This window comes from Cavia porcellus, unplaced genomic scaffold (assembly GCF_034190915.1).
Source record: "Cavia porcellus strain 051 isolate PalLab524CR breed Dunkin Hartley unplaced genomic scaffold, mCavPor4.1 scaffold_5, whole genome shotgun sequence".
Lineage (NCBI taxonomy): Eukaryota > Metazoa > Chordata > Mammalia > Rodentia > Caviidae > Cavia > Cavia porcellus.
The window spans coordinates 56863375-56886906 of NW_026947488.1; the positions used below are offsets into that span (position 1 = coordinate 56863375).

The 23532-nt window shown below is 40.0% G+C and overlaps 1 protein-coding gene across 3 annotated transcripts in view; it reads right to left on the reverse strand.

Moving 5' to 3' along the window:
• Positions 1-5325: 5325 nt before the first annotated feature.
• Positions 5326-23532, reverse strand: part of Cpne4 (copine 4) — a 501318-nt gene continuing 483111 nt past the window's right edge. For all 3 annotated transcript variants that reach the window (XM_063248997.1, XM_063248995.1, XM_063248996.1), the window contains 5 exons: positions 22436-22490; positions 19439-19490; positions 16777-16910; positions 13251-13487; positions 5326-7059 (listed from right to left, as the gene is read on the reverse strand). In XM_063248997.1, coding sequence (XP_063105067.1) covers positions 6925-7059; positions 13251-13487; positions 16777-16910; positions 19439-19490; positions 22436-22490 — 613 coding nt within the window. In that variant the 3' untranslated portion in view covers positions 5326-6924. The remainder of the gene's footprint in view (positions 7060-13250; positions 13488-16776; positions 16911-19438; positions 19491-22435; positions 22491-23532) is intronic.

Here is a 23532-nt window from a genome sequence, read left to right on the forward strand (position 1 = left end):
CAGAGCAACAGTGGGTTGGCTTCATCTCACAGCCCCCCGTGTTGAAATCCCATAGTGTCTGATGAGGGACAATCATGGGAGGCACTCAGGGTCAGAGAGCCATGGTCAGGCTAGTAAGAGACACCCAGAATGTTGTAGGTTGAACAACTCAGACCTGAACCCTGTGACCAGAGACTAGAATCAGTCTGAACTTCTGTGGTGTTCAAAGCACTAGAATTGGCACCCTGTCCATATGCTACTGCAGGGTTTGCTGGGATTATCCAGCATGGATCTGGGTTCTGCTTTCTTACTTTATTGATCAGGATTTGGGTCTGTCTGACTCTTTTGTCTATCAGTGACAGCAGAGTCATACCTTGGACAGTACCACAAAACTGTATACCCCAGAAGATTAACACAGGCTTGAAATCACAGAGAAATCTTTTTTATTTGATTTGATTTTCTTTTGTTGTTGTTGCTTGTTTGGTTTCTTTGTGATTTTTTTTTATGAGTTGTAGTCAGGGGCTACAAGAAGAACAATTTACATATAGGATACAGAATTTATATTATTTTATGATGGTCACCCACAGTTAAATACAAGAAAGTGCAGGAAATCTGTCCACAGCACTGAAGACCTAGAAAATCCAACTGAGGGCCTGGATCCTACAACAATTTTCTGGATGGGTCTTGCTGAAGACCTAGACCCATATCTCCCATGAGTTCACCTGGAGGTCTAGAGCCCACAACAAGGACTCATGGGAGTCTGTTTTATGAATGTGCACCAAGAATCCCAAAAGTCAGTGGTGGAAACTAGAAGGCCTAAATTCAGTGGGTTCTACACTGGAGCCAAGAAGTAACACTCAAAATAAGGACCAGAGCTCTCCTGAAAAGTACCATGACCATCCTCCGCTTCTCTGACTATGAGAATGGTAGAGTACATGTTAGGAAACCAACATGACAATTTTCTTCTGGAGATTAAACAGCACACATCTTCCCCTCTGGAGTCAGGAAATGATGCTCAACTAAGGACCAGAGCTCCTCCAAAGCAAACACAGCCACTCTTATGACAAAGTCCCAAGCTCCTCTGATGAGCATGGTCAAATTTGGCAGCTAGCCACTGATGAACCCACAGCTAAATGTGATGCTGGGAGGTAAAGCCTGGTGGGTCACTGGGGGAGTGACCTGGGAGGATCTGCTCCCTCCCTCCTCCATTGATCATTCTTGGCTTCCACTGCTATGCCATGAGCTCTTTGTCCCTCTGCCATGCCACCCTGCCTTGACTCGGAGACTGTTGACTATGGAGCCAGTCAACTATAGACTGAAACCTCTACAAACTGTGAGCCAAAACAAAACCTTTCCACTTTTTAATTGTGGGTGTCAGATGTTGTGTCTCATCAATGAGAAAGCAACTGAAACAGAGCAGAAACATAATCTCATTAAATCTTGAACTTTGAGTTTATGACTTTTTCATATGCTGGGTGACAACTGAAAAGCACTTATTCAGTACTTTTTCCACTGTAACCTAAAATGATTGTTCTAGAGAAAAGTACATGTATTATCATGTTTCAAGTTGAGGTAAGTGCTTTTCCTCACAGACACATTCTTACAGAGAGAGAGAGAGAGAAAGAGAAAGAGAGAGAGAGAGAGAGAGAGAGAGAGAGAGAGAGAGAGAGAGAGAATTACTCAGACTTAGGTATTTGGAAGATATTTTCTTGAAAATGAGTGAAATAAGCCAAAGCCTGTCACTTCAAGAAAAACATCTGACAGTGTTCCTTGCCAAAGACAGTGTACAAGCTTTCTAGTAAAGAGTAGAATTGTGGAAAATTGAATCTGCCACCATAATTTGACAGATTCTCAATACTTGAAAACTGATGAGGTCAGTGGTACTATTATATAGCTGTAGTGATTTTTTGACGCTGGAAAATAAACTGTATTTGGACTATCTGATGTATCTGGGTGGATCAATATTTTCCAAATGACCATTGCACTGTTACAAAACTATGCACTGGTAAACAAAACACTGAAAGTGCCAGGAAAGTTTCATTAGCATGATTTCATATTACACATGCTAAAAACCTACCACTTTTTAAGTTGGATGTGGTAAAAAGAAATCTGAGTATAATGACCGGAAAAAGCTAAAGGCAGTCTTCTCCTTTCTGACCAGGCATATCCACGTGAGATCTGATTTTCAACCTTGTACTTCACCAAAACTTCATTTTCTCCTTTGACCAACCCCTCCCCTATTCCTTTCTCTCTTCTTACCATTTGCCCGCCATTCTTGTCATCGAGGAACTACTTTTCCACCCTCTACTTCTGTGAGATCAGCTATTTTAAATTTCACAGGTGAGTGAGATCATCCACTTGCCATGGCAAACAGCAGAGTTTTAGGGAATTTGGGAGAAATGATCCTGAAAACAGACCTAATTCAGAAATATCTGTCTCAGAGCTCCTTGTTGTGAGTTCTTGCCATCTTGTGATGGGAGCTGTAGAAGACTCTCTAGGTACAACCTGTTCTTCCCACCTATTGCCACCAAGGAAACCACGTGTCTCAGGCATGACCAGTGGAGAGCAGACCAAGTCACCCCAAACAACTGCAAAAACTGTAAGACAATACTGTACTGCTTCATTCATGACTTTTTCTTTTGAAACTATACAGCTTTAATGAAAATACTGCATTTGAGTTAACATATGATGGATTTATTATTGTTTCTAAATGAATTTGTCCCACTGTTTTTTTTTTCTTTCTTTCTTTTCATCTTTTTTGTTTTTATCAGTACCAGGGATTGAACTCACGACTGCCTGCTTGCAAGGCAGGCGCTTATGCCGCTGAGCTAAATCCCCAGCCCCCATGTGTCCTATTGTTAATGGCTTATATCATTTAATATAATTATTCAACGTTCCTCTGTGTTGTCACAAATGACAAAATTTTACTTTTGTGGCTAAATAATATTCCATGATAAAAATAACAAATATTGAAAGTGATGGCTATGCTAATCACCTCAATTTGACCATTATGTGATGTATGCATGTATTAAAATACTACATGGTACCCCCAAAACATGTATAATTATGTGCCAATGAAAAATAAAATAATTTAGAGCCCAGTGTGGTGGCACATACCTGTAATAACAGCATGTAGGAGGCTGAGGCAGGAGGATTGCTATGAGTTAGAGACTACATAGTGAGCTCATGGCCAGCCTAAATTACAGAATGACACCTTGTCTCAAAAAAAATTACAAAAAATCATTTTACAACAGGTTGAGTGCAGAACAGATATGAGAATCCAGCTTTCATTAAAAAGACACTAAATAGTTGCAAAATGCACTTTTCCTTTCACTATCTTTTCTTTGGGGCTGAGGATTTAGCTTAGCAGTATAAGTACCTATGTGGTGAGCATGAGATCACAATCCCTGGTACCAAAAAACAAAACACTACTTTTTCTTTGAAACTATACAGGTTTAATGGAAATTACACGTTTGTATTAATATATCATGGATTTATTATTGTTCCTAAATGAATTAGTATGCATGTTGTGTTTTTATTTTAATTTCTAATACAACAAATAGAGTAGGAATAAACTACATCAAAAAAAATCTCCTTAGGGCCCTCATGAATTCTGAAGAGTGTATATTACCTGTGAAGTCCAGGGCAAAGCAGACCACACATGGAAACCTTGATGGCTCCAAATTTGTACTCCAGAGCCAGTTTAAGCTAAACTCAGAGCTACTTCTCATTTAATGTAGAAAGTTTGGTCCTTGTACTGTTTTTAATTATTGTTGAAGTTTGAATGTGTTTTTAATATTTCCAGGTTAAAAGTTTCATGAGAAACAGATGTTTGAGAGATCTTGAAAGAGAGCACTGGCTGGCACTGGGGTCCATATTCTACGTGGCCCTTGGAGCTGGGCAGCAGCTCCCCTGTCCTGAGCACGCTTTCCAGTTCCCATCCATCCTCCCTCCACTCTATAGCGCCCTTTGCTTGCATCTTCTCCACCTGTGCTATTTGAATGGCTCTGCTCTTCACTGGTCATGTCTTAGGCACATTGTTTCCTTAGTGGCAAGTGGGTGAGTAGAGTGGGCTGTACCTGGAGAGTTTTCTACTGCTTCCATCACAAAATGGCAAGAACCCACGATAGGAAGCTATGAGGCAGATATTTCTGAATTAGCTCTGTTTTCAGGTTCACTTCTCCCAAATTCCCTAAAACTCTGCTGTTTACAATGGCAAGTGGATGAGTATTCGTGCTAACAGGGTAGCTGAAATGGGAGTTACACAGTGAATTTGGATTTAGGAGCCAGAGTATATGTATTCAATCCTGTTCTTTGATAATTGTGTGACCTTGACTGTGTCTCTGTCTCTGTGTTGAGAAGATTAAGAGCTTGCATGGGACAAGCACTTAGAACACTACTTGGCACATAGTGACTCTTTGTTTAGACTAACTGTTTGGGCTCCTCCAAAATCCATATCTTGAAACCCTACCCCCCCCAATATGCTGCTATTCATAATTCCTATGATTTTAATTCCTTAAAGTCCTGGGTGAGGACTTTAAGGTAATGAGGTAGCGACATGGTGATGCCTTTATGAGAACAGACTAGGAGCTTGTTTTCTATTTCTGTTTGTGTCATTGGAGGACAGCAAGAAGATGGACATAGATGAGCCAGAAACCTTGATCATGGACATCTTTGACCCCAGAACTGTGAGAAATAAACTTATTCTGTGTAGGTTACTTTATTTATGATTTTCTGAGAGAGCAACTTGACTGAGATAATCCCCAGCACTATATTATTTTTATTATTCTTTTGAGATGAATTTAAGTCTGGCTGTGAAAAGAAAGGTAAGCTGCTTTATTATCTTGCAGACTGAAGTCTGTCCTTCCCACCTAATTTTACAGTTTCCAGGGATTCTGTAATGAGTACAGAAATCCCAGAAGATATTTTACAGTGACATGGAGCATCATATCACAACACTTGTGAACATCCCCAAACCCTGAAACTACCTGTTAAATCTACAATAAACTAGAACTTGATCACAGGGCACATTAATAAGTCATTTCATTTATTCACTCATTTTATTAATCATCTCTGTAGTCCTTATCTATTGAGTGCTTACTATGTATGAGGTACACAGACATGGAAGTTCATGTCCTGGTTTGGTGTTATGTTTATAACCATATTATATTTCTGTATTGTAGTATGTAAACATTTAATTCCTAACAAGAAGTAATAATCCATATGCTTCCATAGAATTGTGAAGAAGATATTTTTAATCAGAATCAACTTCACCCAAATGAATTAAATCACTGACAGCAAATTGCCTTGCAAAGAGGAACAAGACCACCACTCTTAGAAAAAAAGTTCTGTAAGTACCCAATTTATTCAATAAAACAATACAGTTTAAATATTTATGAGTTTTCAGTCATACATTTTTACCATCATTCCCAAAATGTTGTGCATTTGGTTGACATGTATTTGCAAGATTAGGATCTATAATTATAACTCTGGAAATCATACAAGGCTTTTGATTTGCTTATTAATACCTCCCCTTGCCAAACAAACAACAAACTGCTTATTTTGCCTTGTGATTTACTTTACTATCTCTCTGATCAAAAATAAATTCTGCTTTGTGTTTTTCATGGTTGCAAAATGCTTGTCCATTTGTCTGAGAGAAGATTATACAAGTGAAACATTTATTCTTTCATTCAAGACAAGCCAACCTATACTCAAACAAAACACCTCTGCCCTAAACAATGATATCAGATATTTATGCTTGTAGAGTTTGCTCTCAGGAATGATCTCAAAAGGCAAAAGAAGCTCTATATTAGGCTCAAAGGTCAAGTTAATGGAATAGGTACCTGGGGAGTTATATTGCATGGCCATTTGCCATGGATCAGATTCTATGATTGAGGTTCCATTGAAGACCCTGGAGTCATTCCTAGAGATTGATGTAAAAATGGAACCATTCATGCAGCAGTGTGCATTGCCTCCTCTAAGGGCAGCAACAGCAAGCCTGGAGGAGCAGTTCTCAGTCTTGTTAAAGGAAGAAGTGTGCCTATAAAGCTGTGAGACTGATTGGGGTGTGTGGCTTCTGGAATTAGTCTCATCACTTTCTACTGTCACATCCAAGATAGGTAAGACCTTTATTCTATTGGCAGGAAGAGGGTGGCCTCAAGCAGACTAGGTTTGTCTGGTTTGTTCCAGATGATGTCTTTCATGACACCCTAGACTCTAGAACCCTATTATTCTGAGTGCAGTCCAAGGATTGGGTGCACATCACCTGGGATCTTGTTAGAGGTGCAGAATCTCAGAGTTCACACAAAGTTACTACACTAAAATCTTGACTCTAACAAGAACTCTTAGGTGATCTGTGTGCGCAGTAAAGTGTGAGCCATACAGGGTAATACAGACCCACTTCAAAAAGACGGCCTTTGGGTGGAGAATGTTCCTGGGTAGAGACACCATTCTTAGTAGGGAGGAGTTATAGATAACAACTGCAAAAACAGTGTGAGGGTTCTTTTTCTTTTTATTATTTTAAACATGCAAAATACAGTCCATGCATCTGCCATTTTGAAAAGTCTCATCCTGTAGCAGATAAAACCAAGTACGTTTTGGCTATCAACGTTCAATAAATGTTTCAAAATGCTTTACAGTGTAAAGATATAAGAAATTTAGCAAAATTTCAACAAACCTGTATAAAAAATGGATACATATACCATTGTATTTCAAGGCGACATGCTGCAAAGAGTAAGTTATTATTTGTGTTCCTTTGTAAAAAGTCTCAGCAACAACAAGAGCTTAATTAGATCCAGGCCTTGGGGGCTACACATGCAAAAAAAATTCTCAGTTAAAAATCACCAAAACGTGCTATTTTTAAATGTATATTATTTTTTAAATACAAGAGAAGTATTAAATATTAGCAGGAATAATATTTCAGAACTCTGTAAAAGTGTGCGGAATTCATGGTGCTAGTGTCCTGGAAGACTCATAAACTTCTGATGAACATTTTGGTTTAATCCCTTTGCCATTGTAATAGTCCACGACTTGGTTTGGGACTTCCGCCAGCACACTTTTTGCAAGAGCAGCTGGAGATGCCTGTAGAGAAGAAGAAATTACCATGACTTTAGTTCTTGGTCAAAGGAAGCTGTTTCACACCCAGGCTCAAAGCTTTGAGTTGCTAGTCTGCGAAGATCTGAGAAGCTAGTCTCATTCATTCATTCACCCATTCACTCATGATCAGACTACTTCAAGCAAGCACTGTCAGATTAGTTTGAAAACAGGCCCTTACTTTCTTTATTCTGTTTTTTATTCCTAGCTCAAAATATGCTACCATTCCTATCTGAAGATGTGAGAAATTTGGATAGCAGAATGAATGAATTGTCCTGCAATTCCTTGCTTTTGATGTCCTTTTGCTTTTGATTTGCATTCAAGTCTAGGTACCTGTTCATGGATCTAGGCACTGAGCTAGTGTTTATAGGTCTATGGTTTTTTCCATCAGGTAAAGTTTTATGGGAGAGAGGTTCACATGACCAAAGTCAACCCTTCCATGAGGTAGAACTCAATATGTACTACAGACCAGCATCACATTACATAGAGCTTATTAGCAATGTAGACTCTTAGACCCAACCTGGAACTCCTGAATTAGAATCTGTATTTTTATTCAATGCCTTGGTGACTGGTAACTCTGTGCAGTGTTGAAATTTGAGAGACACTGCTATAGGAAGTGACACTCAGAGAAAAGCATAGGAAACCAAGGAACTAAATTATAGTGGAGAAAATGACAGCAGGCTTTCAGAGAAGACTGTATTTAAGTTAGACATATTTTTAAAATACCCTGAAGGGGTAGAGAAATGGCATTTGATCATTCTAGAGACAATGAGTCATCCAATGGGGGTGAAGGAAGTGTTTGTGTGTGCTGGGGGATCAGGATTGGCGGGCAATCAGTTGGAAAATAAACTTGAGGACAAGGTCTTAAATATCATTCTAATTTATCCTAATTTTATCAGCATTATTCATCCACTGTATGATTTGTGGCAGGGGCCCAGCACCATGTGATTCTACAGCAGGGAAGATTGAGGGTAACAGCATGCATAGACTCTGGAGTCATATGGAACTGGATTTGACTCCTGGCTCTTCCATTTACATTAACTGTACTCCCTCTCCCCTTTCCCGCCCAAGCAACTTAAATTACCCAAGCATTAATATATTGCACAGGCTGAAAGTTTGGGCAGATAACTAGTTAACAAGTGTTTGAGTTTCCAAAAGACAACAGGGCGGGTCTAAGAGTCAGGCAGAATATGCTACTGGTTTCTTTTTGCTCTGTGGTTGGTCACTCAAAGTTCGGCTTTGGTAAGCCTGCATGATCTCAGAGGCAAATAGGAAAGAAATAATTTATTCTAAGACAGTCTCCAAAGAAGAGACAGTACTTTAAATAAATCTGAAAACACTGTGAGAAGTTCTGTTTTTTTGAAAGTGATCTCTTACATTTTAAAGATGTTATGGCATATTGGGAATTTACCCTCCACAGATGCTTTTTACAAGTCACTGCTCAGGGTTATGTGTTAGACATGGTATATGTGTCTATAAGGGCAGATACAAAAGTCATTCCCAAAATGTGACCATGCCAAACACTTGATTTCCCAGCCTTCCTTGTGGGAAGGATGGACATGTGACTCAACTTTGAGATATAAGTAGAAGTTTCCTAGAGGATATTTTTAAGAAACTTCTCTACCTGGTTAACGGAAATACATATGGTTCCTTTTTTCTTTTAAAATATAATTTCCAGATGTATAACAGCCATTATACATTATGAAGGAATATCAGAGGGAATCAAAAATTGTTGACCCTCACCTCACATTACTGAATCACTGGGGAAAAGAATCTCCTGTAGCCATTAGTCTGCAAGTTCTAGCTATACAAAATCAGAGTGTTTGCTTAACATAGGGACTATTAACATTTTGGACTGGCTAATTCTTTGAGCAGGGCATTATCCTAGGTATTGAAGGATTTTACCAGCATCTCTTGTTTTTATCCACTAGATGCAAGTAGTACTCCACATTTGTTACCACCAAAATGTCTCTGGATATTGTCAAACGTCTCCTAGATAGTGAGGCTTGGTGACCTTCTTTCATTTAGAAAGTGTCCTTATATGAAAACTTCTTCCTTGGGAAAGTAGAAGACAGGATATAGTGGCATAATTCCCCCTCACTATCATACACTGCCCTGAGAGCTTATAGGGGAGACTGCTGCTGCTTCTGGGTAAGAATCATTCACTCCCCTGCAGAATGGATTTGCTGTCACTTGTAGTCAAAGGATATTTAAAAAGAGCTGTAGAATAGAACCATCTGCAATGCTAGAAACACTCAATTTGAAAGTCCAGTGTGGGAGTCACATACTTGTTAGCATGAATTAGGAACTAATCTGTAAGTTTTAATTTTAATAAGCTTCAGTTATAACCATATGTGGTGAGTGTCTATTGAACTTTAAAGACAGGTCCTCCACTCCTTTCATATCTGTGCTGGAGGCAAGCACGTGAGACCACAGGGAAGGAGTTTGTTAGAGGAAAGACCAAAATATGTGAGACCAGTTGATAATAACAGGAATAAAGGCTGTATATATTAACTACCTACATGGGTAGGCAATGTGCTAAGTTTTAAATATACCCCACCTTTTACTCTTCCAATGTGTTTGCCTCATTTTATAGATGAAATCTGTGGTGCAGAAAAGTTAAGTAACTTATCCAGAGCTATATAGCTTGGAGCCTGGGCCCTGTCTACTTTAAAGCTCTGAGTTATGCAAAGCAGAAAAAGACAGACGACTCACATGTTACTGCTTATATGAAATTCTGGGAGTACAAATCTCCTTTTTTATTTAATGCTTATTGAATTTGGAAGAAATTAGTTTGGATAGTGAAATGGTCTATGAAGAGAAGGAGGGTGAGTATGCTCTAGTTCTCTGCCGTGGTCATTCCGAGAGCTGCTGGATCATCTGCACAGAGATGGTGAACAGCACCCCACTTCCTTGCCCAACTTGGGGCACTTCCCTTGTCAGTTGGGCCCCTTCAACTTCTGAGTCTCCTAGTCTCTGTCTTTCCTCAGATATCTAGCCCAAGCTGTGATGCTTTCCACCTGGCTCCTTCTCTATGCTTTAAATCAGTCCTATTGAAACATTTTGGCTCTTCTCAACCACTCATAGTTGCTTGGCGGTGGTTTTCCAGCTCAGCTGCTATCGTGCCCTAATCATGGACTTATTTTTCCAGCACATTCTTCAATGCCTGAACTCATGACTTTATTATCTTGCTGTGGTTCCAATATGTGCTTTGCATGGAGGCAGTTCATGAGTGTTTGGGAGAAAGGAGGAAGCTTGGAATAGCTGTGAGAGCCTTTCACGATATGATGGCATAGTTCTCATGTATATGTGTGTGGACATGTACATGTGAGGGAGAGGAAAGAGAATATGCTGGGAAAAGAGAATATGTTTAGGAATCTACCAGGGTGTGAGCTCTTTGAATTGTTTCCCCTAGAGCAAAGTGATGGGTGGAAGTCAGTGGTGTGGGTACGTTTTTTGTCTGGCTGAAAAAATGTAGCAGGACATGAAAATCTGGAAGAACACCCTTCCCTTGGGAAATCAGTAATTTCATTGAAGACGCTTGTATCACATTTGGCCTGGCCTTCTAGATCCTGCCTTGAGAAGAATACTTCTTCTTGTTGACTCTACTCCCTAGGCAGACAACTTGGTGAGGCTCTTTCATTTAGCAAATGCTCTTATGTGGAAAGCTCCCTGGGAAACTGGAAGATAGGATAGCATCGATGGCACATTTACCCCTTACTCACAGGCACTGCCCCCAGAGTTTCCAGAGGAGGCATTTGACAACTTGCAGCCAGGGACTGACTTTTCTCTCCTTCAATGATTTTAATTATACTGGAGTTCTTCAAAGGCGATCAGTAATTTTATGGCAGTAAAGTTACAAATAACTCTCATCATTTAAGAGACACTGGTGTAGTTACTTCCTTAGGAGGTCTGGGCAGGTCATGAAATATAACATTCAGCTGGGGTTATGAGGCTGGTGACTTATCTGGATACTCCCCAGAAAGCCTGTCCTAAAATGCTCACAGAACAAATAGCTGAAGAATGCTTACTACAGGCTCTAACACAGAGATAGACAGTACCAGTTTGGCTGGCGGCCCATTATGAGTCCAAACTGGAATCCAATGAACCTGGCCATATCTGATAAACTAGCTGTGATGAATGTCAGCAGTAAATTAGAATGAGAGTTTTGATTGAAGAAGAAAGGCCTTCCAAATAAGTGTGGCGTGGGAAAGCTTGGTGTGGATGGCAGGTACATGTGTCTTTGTCTTCCTGACCAAATAACTGCCTTAAGACCCAGGGAGGAAGGGGCCACAGTGGAAGCTAACAAAGATGTTTCCAGCAGGGACTGGTGAGATGAAAGGCTGTAGACTCCCCTGCATGAATAATCCAGGTGACAATGGAGAGACAGCATGTTAGTAAGAGACGGGGCTTTTCTTTCCCAAAGAGACTGCAGAACAGTTTGGTTTACTCACCAGATCCCGGGAATGGTAGCTGATACTGATGGCACCAGCAGCAGTGCATATAACAAAGCCATAGTGGGTAGTATGGGTCAGGGGCATGCTCTGTTCTTGGGCAGCTTTCACAAGAGGCACAAAACAAAGAGTACGGAGGACTGTCTGTGACCACCTGCTGTACCATTTGGGAGAAGCTTGGAAGGAGTATTTTATAAACTAGGGAGACTGTTCTCTGGGTGACCCTAGCTCCATAGGTAAAGGTGTTTGGGGGATATTTCAGACTCCTCTCTCCAAGGACTTACTGATTTGTAAATTTTAGAAATGTGAAAAAATGGTCACAGCACCACTGAAAATGGTTTCAGTATCATACTTCAGTATAGTCTAATGGGCCTGGTCATTGAAAAAATGTAACACTACATTGAGCTTTATTACTGCTAAGGGTCCAAGACTATACATCAGCTGTTACTCTGTAAAAGGCTTATTGCATGAGAATAATCTATTTCAAAGATTATAGTTTGTTTGTCTGAAGATTCTGTTGTTCTGTTTACATTCTTTTGAACTATTTTATTTGTTCTGCTTTTTGAGGCAGAGTCTTACTGTATAGTTCAGGCTAGGCTTGAACTCACTTTGTAGTCCAAGCTGGCTCAGGCACACCTGTTACCCCAGGAAAGAACATGCTGTTTTTATACAATGGAGTATTATTCTGCCACAAAGAAGAATAAGCTTGAGACGGTTCTAGCTAACTCAATGCACCCTAATACCATACTCTTAAGGAAACAGCTCAGACACACTTGTTTAAATATTGCATTGTTTCCCTGGTGTGAGAAGCCAAAAGCATGAATAAGCACCAAAATGTGTGACAGATATTGGGAAATGAGAAGAAATGTTCAAATGAGAACAAGGCAGGAGGAAGGAGAAAGGAAGAAAAGAGCAAGGTAAAAAAAGAGAAAAATGGAAAAAAGTGAAAATAAAACTTTGGCAAATAAGAGGGGAGAGGAGTGGAAGAGGGTAGTGGAAAGGGAAAAAAAGAAGCAGGAAGTAACATGTTTAGGAGCAAATTTTGTATGATGAATGTTATCATTATGTATATCTAAAATGTACCAATAAAAACAAGAAAACTCTGTTGGTCATTTTGATAATTAACCAGATTCCTTTTGCAAATGTATTCCAGCATTTCCCCCTCACTGACCATATTAAGCTACTTTAGGTATCCCTTCAGACAAGCTTTGTGAACTTGTTATTGAATAACTTAATGAATTTTTAATGCTTACTCTATGGAAGATTTAGTTTCTTATCACTTTAAAAATATATTTGACCAAGACAAAAACAAAAATAAAAAACAAGAACAGTAAACACAGATTTCAACGAAGGCACACGGTGTGACCAGGAGAACTTAGACTGAATGTCAGCTTGGCCTTGACACTTCAGCCAGGCACCTGAGGCAGGCAACAAGCTGCCAACTGTACATGGCAGCGCTGGTGGCACTAGAGATCCTAAGCTGCATGAGTAGGGGCAAGCACCAATAAATTTTTGGCTACCATAGTTACCAAAGCTTCTATCTATAATCCAGTTTGCACTTTTGTTCTCTAAAGAGTTACGTTCTACCTCTCCTGGCTTTGGGTGTCTGGTATTCCTTCAAGCATGGCAGAAGGTTACAAACACCGTAAACATGTGGGGGCGGTGAGCATGCTTTGGTTCTCTTCTCCCATAGGGAACCCCCCCCCCCACGACATATGTACATACGTGTTTGAAGTTCCTGAAGGGCACAAACTGGACGATGTCTCGAAGGACAGGCTCGCCCTTGGGCGACCTCAGAATCCCATCGTCACCATCCAGCATCTGCATGTCACTGAAGTCAGCGTTCCCCACGCCCACAATGATGACGGACATGGGGAGGTGGGAGGCATGGACGATGGCCTCCCGAGTGTCTGCCATGTCCGTGATGACACCGTCAGTCAGGATCAGCAGGATGAAGTATTGCTGTTGTCAGACGCCAGGGACGGGGGTGGGAGAAGAGCGGGGAGACAAGGAGGATACAACAGCATTAGGAGCCTAATGGTTTCATTTCATGGTGACCATAGCAGTATGGATGACAAACATTGCAGGGTACCTTCACTGCAGCCCTAAAGCCTCAAGGTTATGGGTATTATAATAATCACCTTCCTGGCAATTACACAGCACAGTGCACAGTAGAAAGAGCAGGAGACAGGAGTCAGGGGAAAACCCCTTACTGCTTCTAGGTCTCAGGGTCTTCGTTTCTTAAATAAGGGGTTGGCACAAAATCATTTATATGATTCCTTTTGGTCTGAGGATTTTTAAGATTTAAAAGCTATCCTGTCTCATACAAAGCCACCAGCCTTTGGAAAGTTTTGAGCCCGTGATATTGGCTAGAGCAACAAAGGAATTTAATTTCAACGCATTTAAATTGAGCTTAAAAGATGGATACCTAAGATTAAAACATTCTGGGCTAAGGATGTAGCTCAGGGGTAGGATCCTTGCTTAGTGTGTTTAAGGCCCTGAGTTCAATTTCCAACACTGGAAAAATAAAGTAAACTAAGCTGCTGTATTTCAAAGGAGTAAGGCTGAACAGAAGGGCCATAGTTTGAATAAAGCCTGATTTGAGAATCATATATTTCAGACTGCAAATGTAGAAAATGCCTGGGAGTAGCTGTACTCTCATAAAACTTAACATGACACTATAACTTGAATGCCACATAATTTTCATGTGTCACAGGATATTTTCTTTTCTCAACCATTAAAAGTATACAGACTTTTCTTGATTGAAAGCCACTGAAAACCAGCTGTTACACAATTTGTTGTCCCTTGAGCTAGAACAGGGCCCTTGGATTAGATGTAGGTCTAAGGACAGCTGAAAGAAATCAGGAAGCCTGTGAACATGGAGTAAATTCTATCATAAATTTTCACTTATCTATGACTGAAATTTATCATTTTCAGTTGTAAATATAATCATCAAATTAGTACTAGTTTCATCTGGCTTAGCTGCCAGTAGAAATCACAGGTATTTCCTGTTATATTACAATGGCTACAGATATTTTAGTGTAACGTTTATATTCAACACTACCAAGAAATTGCAAAATTATAAGATTAGGTCTGGTTTTCATAATCTAGTATGCAAATAAAAGAAGCCTTTTATTAATATATTTACTATACTTCCATGGCACATTTGAGAAGTATCTTGCTAGCTTGCACTTAATACAATTTTTTTACTTTATATTTTATTTTGTACACTTAAACACACTTCTGAGAAAGGGTATATGGGTTTTAGCAATTGTTAAAAGGGTCTGTGAAACAAAAAAGGTTAAGAACCTCTGAGCCAAAGAGAATATTGTGATTTGAAATCTGATCCTTTTAGGTTTAATCTAGCTGGAAATAACAGGCCCAGACTGCTCAATCAAAACCCTTATGGAAAGTTCCAATACAGCTAGCAGCAACAGTTCCTTCTAAAATTCGGAAGTTTCAAAAAATGCATATAGATAAGAAGTGACAGCTATTGAGTATACTATAGCTTCTATTTGGATAAAGAGGGGCTTTGCTTTGTGGAAGAAAATCAAAGAGAAAACCTTATGGCAATAGACTGCTTGGCACAGTTTGCCTAAAAATGGTAAGCTAACCATTAGTAGGCAAAGCTAACAAGGGATCCTGGATCTGGAGATTTAACATTTAGAAATTGAGAGGAGAAGGAATGGGGAGAGTGACAGAAAAAGAGACAGATAAGGGAGTGGTCAGCAAGGCAAGAGAAAGTGCTGTGGAAGCCAGGTGAAGAATTTAGAGAATGTGATCATCTGGATCAAAAGCCGCGGATGCATCAAGATAAAGACAGTTGGATCAATGGGTTTGGCAGCATAGAAGTGCTTTTGCTTTCAGTAAGTTTTCAGTGTAATACTGGTGAGGAAAGTCTGATGGGCTTGGGTGGAGGAATGAGAAAGAAGATGAAGACGGTGAGTACAGGCAACTCTTGCAATGACTTTTTCTGTAGAATGGGATGTAAGGCTGTGAATAGCCGTTATAAGGATAAAGTGGGGCCAAAGGGGAGATGATTTTAGAGTAACCAGGAGGTACTATGAAATACTTGCTAATAGGAATGATTCTCCACTAGAAAGGGGAAAATAGATAAGGAGAAAGAGCAAGAAAATAACTTCTGAGCCAGTGACCTTGGACAACTGAGAGGGGACACGCTCTAATCTACGACAGTAGAGGTGGACATTGGGTAGAAGTGCCGGGTTTTGTTTCTTTGTTTGTTTTGTTTTGGTCTGTTTGAGACAGGGTCTTACTATGCAGTTCAGGCTGGCCTTAAGCTCACTCTGTAGCCCAGGCTGGACTCAACTCACAATGATCCTCCTGCTTGGATGGGAGAATGAGCCTGCTGTCCGTTCCAACATGCGACAGAGGTAGGAGCACAGTTACAGTGCAAGTAGGTTAGATGAATTAATGAAAGAAGATTAAAGCATATAATATTATTTTCTTTATGAAATGTTGGAACCCAGGCTTAAATTACAGAGTAAATTTCAACCCAGTAATATTTTACTAAACCTGGCTGGTCCGACTGCAGTGGGTTATCAGAACTTATTAACATTAGTGTCACTAAAGTTGGTATACCACCCCCCCCTCACTGCTAAATTTGACTGGCTTAAAAAAAAATATTTTACTAAATCTGAAAAAAGTTACAAACTAAAAAGAAATAAATTGATATCATTTAAGATAATGCATAGAAAACTTATTGTCCTAATATAGTTACTTGTAAAATTTTAGGGAAAAGGATCAAGTTTTGGGGGGTCTTGTAGCCTTGGTTTGCTTTTTCTTAAAAAAAAAAAAGAAGAATGCTAAATCAATATTTTCTGTGATGTTTTGTATTGCTGCACTTTATCACCAGATTGTAGGACATTTATTGTTTTATTTTTCTGGTTCTTCCCTTCTATCTGAGGTATGGGTACATTGGAAAGCACGATTTTGTCTTTCCTGAGACCACAGGTGAGTGGGACATACCTCAGTGAATACAGCAGCTTCTATTGTTGAGTCTCCTGTGTTCAGATATTTGACATGTTTTCTCTAAGATTCACAATCCAGCAGAGCTGGGGTTTGATTGTCTCCATTTCTCAAGAGGAGACTGAAGATAAGGGAAGACTAAGTCACATGTCCAAATTCACAGGGGTAGAAAAGCTAGACTTTATCGTCAGACTGAGATAGTTGTGAGAGCCAATACTCAGGTGAGAAAGCCTCCCATTAGCAAGTGAGCTGCTTTTCTCCTTACCGACGCCTCTTTGGTGTTGGTCTCCTCCGAGGCTGACTTGGCAACTTTTTGAATGATGGGGGCAATGTTAGTGGGACCGTAGAGCTGGAGCTTAGGGAGACAGCTCTGGTAGGCTTCCACAACGCCTTGAATCCCTAGAGAGAAATTGGCAAAGATCAATAGTTCTGTAGTCCCTTTGAATATACTTACAACCAAACACACAATACACACACAAGACACACACACATACACACACACACACACACACACACACACACACACACACACACACACTAAAGCATTACCTTTGTTTAAATAATCCTTATCAACATTGAAACAGGGGAAAGCAATCACATTGACATTTTCAAGATAAAAAGGAATACCACATTGTTCTTTTTGCTGTTCCCACTCCACTGAAATAATTCTCTTATTTAAGGGCTAAAGTCAAAGGTAAATATTTCTGAGCTGAGTACGGCAGCACACACCTGTAATACCAGCACTCAGGAGGCTGAGGCAGGAGGATTGTCACATGTTCAAGCCCAGCCTAGCCTACAAAGTTGAGCTTGGAGCCAACCTGAATTGCATAGTGAGATGCTGTTTCAAAAAGACCAAAAAAAGTAGCCATTTCCACAAACTTTACTCCAATATCCCATTTGACACCCAAGATTTTATTAGACCTTCATAGCATAATGAAACAGATTTTATACTTATCAGTGAAAAAGCAGAGGCTTGGAGAAGTTAAATGATCTGTCCCAGGTCCGAGTGAGTTACAGGATATAAAGTCAGATCTGTCTAAACTGTGATTTTAGCCACCAGGCCAGCCAGCTTTAATTCTCTTCTCTCCACACCACCTTATTGACTAGTATGTTCTACCTGGGACACTTGGAAGAGTTACATGTACTCTTGTCATCTCTCTGCATATTACACTACTTTTGGGAAAGAATCTGACTCAGTTTTGTGTTCTCCCCAAGAGCTTCAGACAGTGTTGAACACAAATAAATACCAGGGGTGTCATGGGTGAGTGACATGGATAATGTTTCCTTTACAGGGCACTGGGAGCCCGATGTGTGATGTTTACCATCACTGTCAGCCTCTCCTTTAAAGGGGAGCTCCTGTCCTGCCAGTATGGGAGCTGCCGGGAGAGGCAACCCTGGTTGTGCAGTTTCCCTAGCATGCTTGGACCTGGGCCACATTTCATGCCATAAACGTGATTCCCCAGCAAGAGTCACATTTATTCAGAGGCTCCCCTTGGTGTGTCTGTATTCCTGTGACCTCTTGCTTTCCCCTGTTTCAGCTCACCCTCTTATCCCTTTATACTCTGAAACAGCACACCGCTCCTGAGTTTAGCTAGATGGATCCACACAGGTCATTCCTGAGATTGTGCTCCTTTGTCACCATGCATTGCCAATCAGCCCTTGTGCTCTCTAGATGAGAAAGTTCTATTCTGTTCTGCCTTATATGCATGCTTCCAACTTTACTGGAAAGGCAGCATCCACTTTATCTGCCTCAGATACAGATGCTTGTCCAAAGACAGATGCCACATTACTGTGATGCTGGGTTCTGAAGTTAAGAGAGGCCAAATGAAAGCTCCTTATCATTTTTGGGTCTCATGCTTTTGCCTAAGTTAAGCAAGTTTGGTTTCCTTTTCAAAAGCATCAGGCAATGGAATTTTAAGTGTGAAACCATAAGCAACTTGAGTATGTATTTCATTCTGTTTTGGTGGAAAACTCTTATTGTTAAAGAAAGGGAGTGGTTGGAAGACAAGGGAGTGTAAACCATAATACACTGGGGTGGGGTGGAATGAGGAGAAAGAATAGTAATAGACTGGGGATTATGTCTTACGGGTTATCGCATTCAAACTCAGTGATACAGATGTCATATTCTAAGATGTTAAGTGTCAAGTTTGTGAAAGATACTTGGGTGCTATAATACTCCAATCAATCCGAGTTAACCCTGGTGAAGCCTCCTTTCTCCTTGACAAGAAGGAGTCAGAAATATGGACAAGTCTACCCTAACGATATTTTGCAGGCTTCATACCAGCCAGTGCACTGGAGTCTATTGGTTATTTAGAAAATTGGAAAAAGAATTCTGGAACAAAATTTATCACGGTTTCAGTGTCATTTTGTTGAATCATATGGAGGAAGTTATGACTGGAAATAATGGAATGTAGATGAGACAGAGTCTCTGAGAAAGCTCTTTCTGGCACAAAGCCACAAAGATTCATGTTCAAAATCATTAAGGCCATATCTATGGCTAAAATCACTAAGGTCATGTCTATAACTGAAAGTGTCAAGTGATTTCCATTTTCCCCCATCCTTATATCTGGACAGAGAGAAAGTTGTGAAAAAAAATCCTAGACAAAAACTTGAAAAACAAAAGACTGATGTTTCATTACTATTGGTGGGGTAAAAACCTTTTTTATTTTTTTATTTTGGCCAATTCAAGTTTGAGACCAATATTCTTGGCTCAAGCTCAAGATCATTTTTACAGTCTGTCTTTTCCAGCTTTTATTTTCTTGCTCTGTTATCATGGTTTTCAGTTGCCTTTGGAGTACCATAGTTTTATGGGATCCAGAAAGCCTACTCTTCTGTGGACAGTCAATGCTACACCAGTGAAAAGAAACTAACCCTGGGGAGGTGTGCACAAGGCTCTGAGACACTAGCTCTTTTACACTGTGATTTACCTGCACATTCCGGGTTGTCTTCATTAAAATTGATTGCAAAGTCATGAGAGACCTAGACACCAATTAAAATTTAAGAAGGAAGAAAAGAGAATTACAACTTTAATCCAGTAAGAATGCACCAGGATGTGGAGTTTGCAAACAAATGTGGTTATATTCATTATATGTTAAAGCAGCAGGAACCATTTTAAGCCATTACACATTCAATCTCAGATGGGACAAATTCTAAGCTCCCTGTGGAGTTGGGGTGACAGGAAGACTTTCTAGAATCAGATAAATGCTGACAGTAGGAGAAAATAAGATATAAAAATCCAAGAAACAATTTCAGAAAAATGTACTCCAAATAGTTTCTAGATAGAACTAACTACAGGCTGAAGACTTAGATTTGGGTGATCTCTACTTTGACTCAGTGACTAAAAAAAACGTAACTCATTCACCCAAGCTGTCTGCTCAACATGGTGATGCTTATAAAATTCCCAGCTAAGCTGCTGACATTTAAGAATCATCCTAATGTGATAAGAAAAACTACAGGAGAGGAAGATTTGTCACATATACACAGGTAAAACACACTCAATACCACTTTTGAAAACTACTAGAGTAATACATATACCTTCTAATCTTCCAACCCAAATCCCCCTACCTGGCAGGAACTACGTATAAGGTCAAAGAACACATTATTTATTTTTTTATTTCCAAATATACTGCTTGATAAAAGAAATGAGATGTCTGGCATCTGGACATGTTTCTTGAATCATATGATAGAGAATTCCCTTTCAAAGGCTATTTCTGAGCACCAACTCCCTTTGGTGCTATTAAATAGGTTACTGTGTTGAAAGTCTCCTCTTTTCTTAGTGGGGATCATAGGTGAGATTGTTGGTATCTGTCTCGTATCCCCTCACCTTCCTGCTGACGTCCAACCATCTTACTTGCTTTATTTACTTTAGATTTTTCTCTGCCTCTGGAGCTTGTTTTGCCTGCCCAAGAGACACACTGAAAACGTTGAGGAAAATGTCCCTAAGGAGCTGCACATCATCAATGATTGAGGGGCTGTGATGCATAAACAGCCTAGCTCCCTTATTTCTTGGGGTCTGTATGTGCTCTGAATTGTCTCCAATCGCATTTTAGCAGACTTAAGCTCCAGCTGCCTGCAGTGGTAACTGGCTTAATAATGACACACTGACTTCATTCTGTTTTTTCACCTTTTTGAGGTCCCTTCCATCTCTCAAGTATATTGCTTATATCCAAATCTCATGTCTCCAGTCCTGTGGGAAAACAAAGAGAGAGGCTTGTGCCTCAGTTTCAGTGCAGACTCAGAGTTTGCTTAAACAAGTAAGTCACAGTGGCTTTGTAAACTCTCTGGGAATGCCTTGCTACTTGGATCATTAGTACTTATTGGGAATAGAGGAGAAATTAGGAATGGCTTTGGAGGACTAGAAATTGGAAAACATGGTAGATGCTTGTTGGGGTGGCAGAAAGAAAGGTTAGCTGACAAGCAGGACGGAGCCAAGAGGTCAGGTGAGCATGAAGACTTCAGCAAATAGCAAGAAGGATAAGTTTACTCCAGGAGAGGAATCAGTAAGATGTCATGGATGTCACAGCTGTGTGAGTGCTGCTGGGCCAAGCTAATGCTGGAGGACCATCTGGTGTGCTGGAGGATGCACAAGCATCCCTGGATGGCTGGACTGGTGGCTTCTGAGATACATTCCCGTTTTGACAATCAGTAGCTCTAGGAAGTAGGAGAACATCCAGCTTATGAGACTGATATCCCATCTGAAGGGGACTTTATCACCTTGGCTCTGGTCAATTCTTATATAGGTCATTTTTAAGCTTAATGTTGCTAGGCTTTTTAGGTTTACAAAAGAAGCTAGAGATCAGACATTTTATGTGAAATTGCCTAGTTCTGTAATTAACAAGACTGTCAAATATGCTTTGTGGCCTCAAAATTGCATTCAGGCCACCAGTCAATAACTCCCATATTCCATATTCTTTTAATATAGTACATATTCTATATGTGCTCTTCTAGAATTCCACAGTTAAGCCTAGCAGGGAGGCCAATGTAGAAGCAAATACAATGGGATATAGGTCAAGGAGATATGCCACTACATCCATTGCTAAGCCTAGTAGTCACAGGAAGATGGATTCTTTCAAAAAAGGAGACAAAAGGGAGACCTTTATCTGACACCTCTGATGAGGAAGCAGATGTTGGCATTTTTCTCCTATCTTGTAGCTTAGAAATTATCTATTAAAAAATATGCTAGTGACTGGGGGCAGTGCTGCGTGCATTTAGCTGGGCCACCAAGGTATTGAGGATAAAGGCTGTGGCAAGGGCTTTGGGAAGCTTTGTGAAGACCCTGCCTGCCTAGGGGGGCTAAATGGTCTGTGAGGGTGTGTTTCCAGGAGTATGTGGTAGATTGTAGCAGAGAGCCTCAAGTCTGTTGTAACACATTTCTCTCACCACACTTCAGTGTGTATCTCTCCATGTGCTATGACTGAGTCTCGAGAAAGTTAGTACCAAATCCAAGTAGAGTTCCAGTGATTTCACAAGGCCTTTCACTGTTTAGTCATCTAAGCTTCTTTAGCACTTCCTCTGTGCCTCACATCCAAGAGTTATACTAAAAGACTTGGGACAGGGAACCTGTAGACTTCATTACTGTAATTCATCAGTGATTGGCTTTCACAGTTGACATTGTCAGGGAGGTTTTTTCCTAGGAAGATCTGAAGGCTTTGATTCCAGGAGATAACACTTTGAGTACTTTCTCAGTCTCTGACCGTAGCTACAGGTTATGGCACAATGGAACACTTCATCTGGACCTGTAGAAGACTCATCCAAAATACCTGGAAATTTGGTCTCATCAGAGATGAGTCTGGAAGAGCCACTTTCATGGTTTTGAAGACAATTTCAGACTCTCTGGACCCTGTTAATACAGTTGTGTCAAAAAGTGAAAGAAATTGAAATTAACCCTGGACTAGAGCAAAATGAAAGACTCCATCTCCACTCACCGTGTACTCTGGGGGTATCCTGGCACCAAATCCAAAGGCTGGGAACATTTTGTCACTGAAATTAAAACAATAACAAGAATAAAAGAAGAAATTTCTTCAATTGTTCATCTGATGAAGAGACGCATGAATCTGCACATTACCCCACCAAACATGTTGCTAGGCTGCAGGCTGGCTAAGCTCCCAGATTGCATGTGGTCATGGAGCATACCAATAGCAGGTATAATTAGCAATTAAGGAGTAATCCCCTAGATTCATTATGGTCATTAATCTATAACTTTCCATTAGGTTTTTACTAGATTTTATATCAAAGATTAAAATGACCCCAGATTTTACACACCTCACCCTTATCCTGACTTTCTATTTCCTTTGAAAAGTGGTCCTGAATAGGTAACTGCTACAGTAGACTGTATTGTGAATTTTCTTGTAGATAACTTTAAAATTCTTTAACATGAGAGATTATTCCCATTTGGCACATGGACAAAGACCCTAAGAAGAAATATGACCAAAGGTCATACTGCTAATTAGAGGCAGGGATCAACCATGGAGAAGCTGATTCTAAGGAGCTATTAAAAAGCATTGGGGAAATTATAAGCTACTTGACAGAGTACAACTTCACTTGTAAGATTCATGTGTCTACCACCTTATCACAAACAAGCATCCATAAATTATTTATGTCCTCTCTTATTTCTCAAGCTCAAAGGGACACTGTCCTTTGTATTAACAGCTTTGTATCTCTACTCCTTTCTATCCCTAATTGATCTCATTCCTATCTTCAACATTGTACCTGCCACAGAATGTGTGTTCAATAAGTAGTCAATGATTAGATAATCCATGAGCTTAATCTTTCTGATTTGGCCAGATAAAGAAGTTAGAATTCTTATGAGAGCCCATGAAAGTCACATACATGTCTTTTTTCTTGGTTTTCCTTATGCACATTGGAATTTTTCTAATTTACTTATCCATATGTATTGTAGCTTTACCATACTATTGGTCAATGGATGGAGAAGAGAATAATTAACATTTATTGACATATGCAAGATGCCAAGATCATGCTAGGTAATACATATGCTTATTTAATTTGCAAATACACCTGAAGT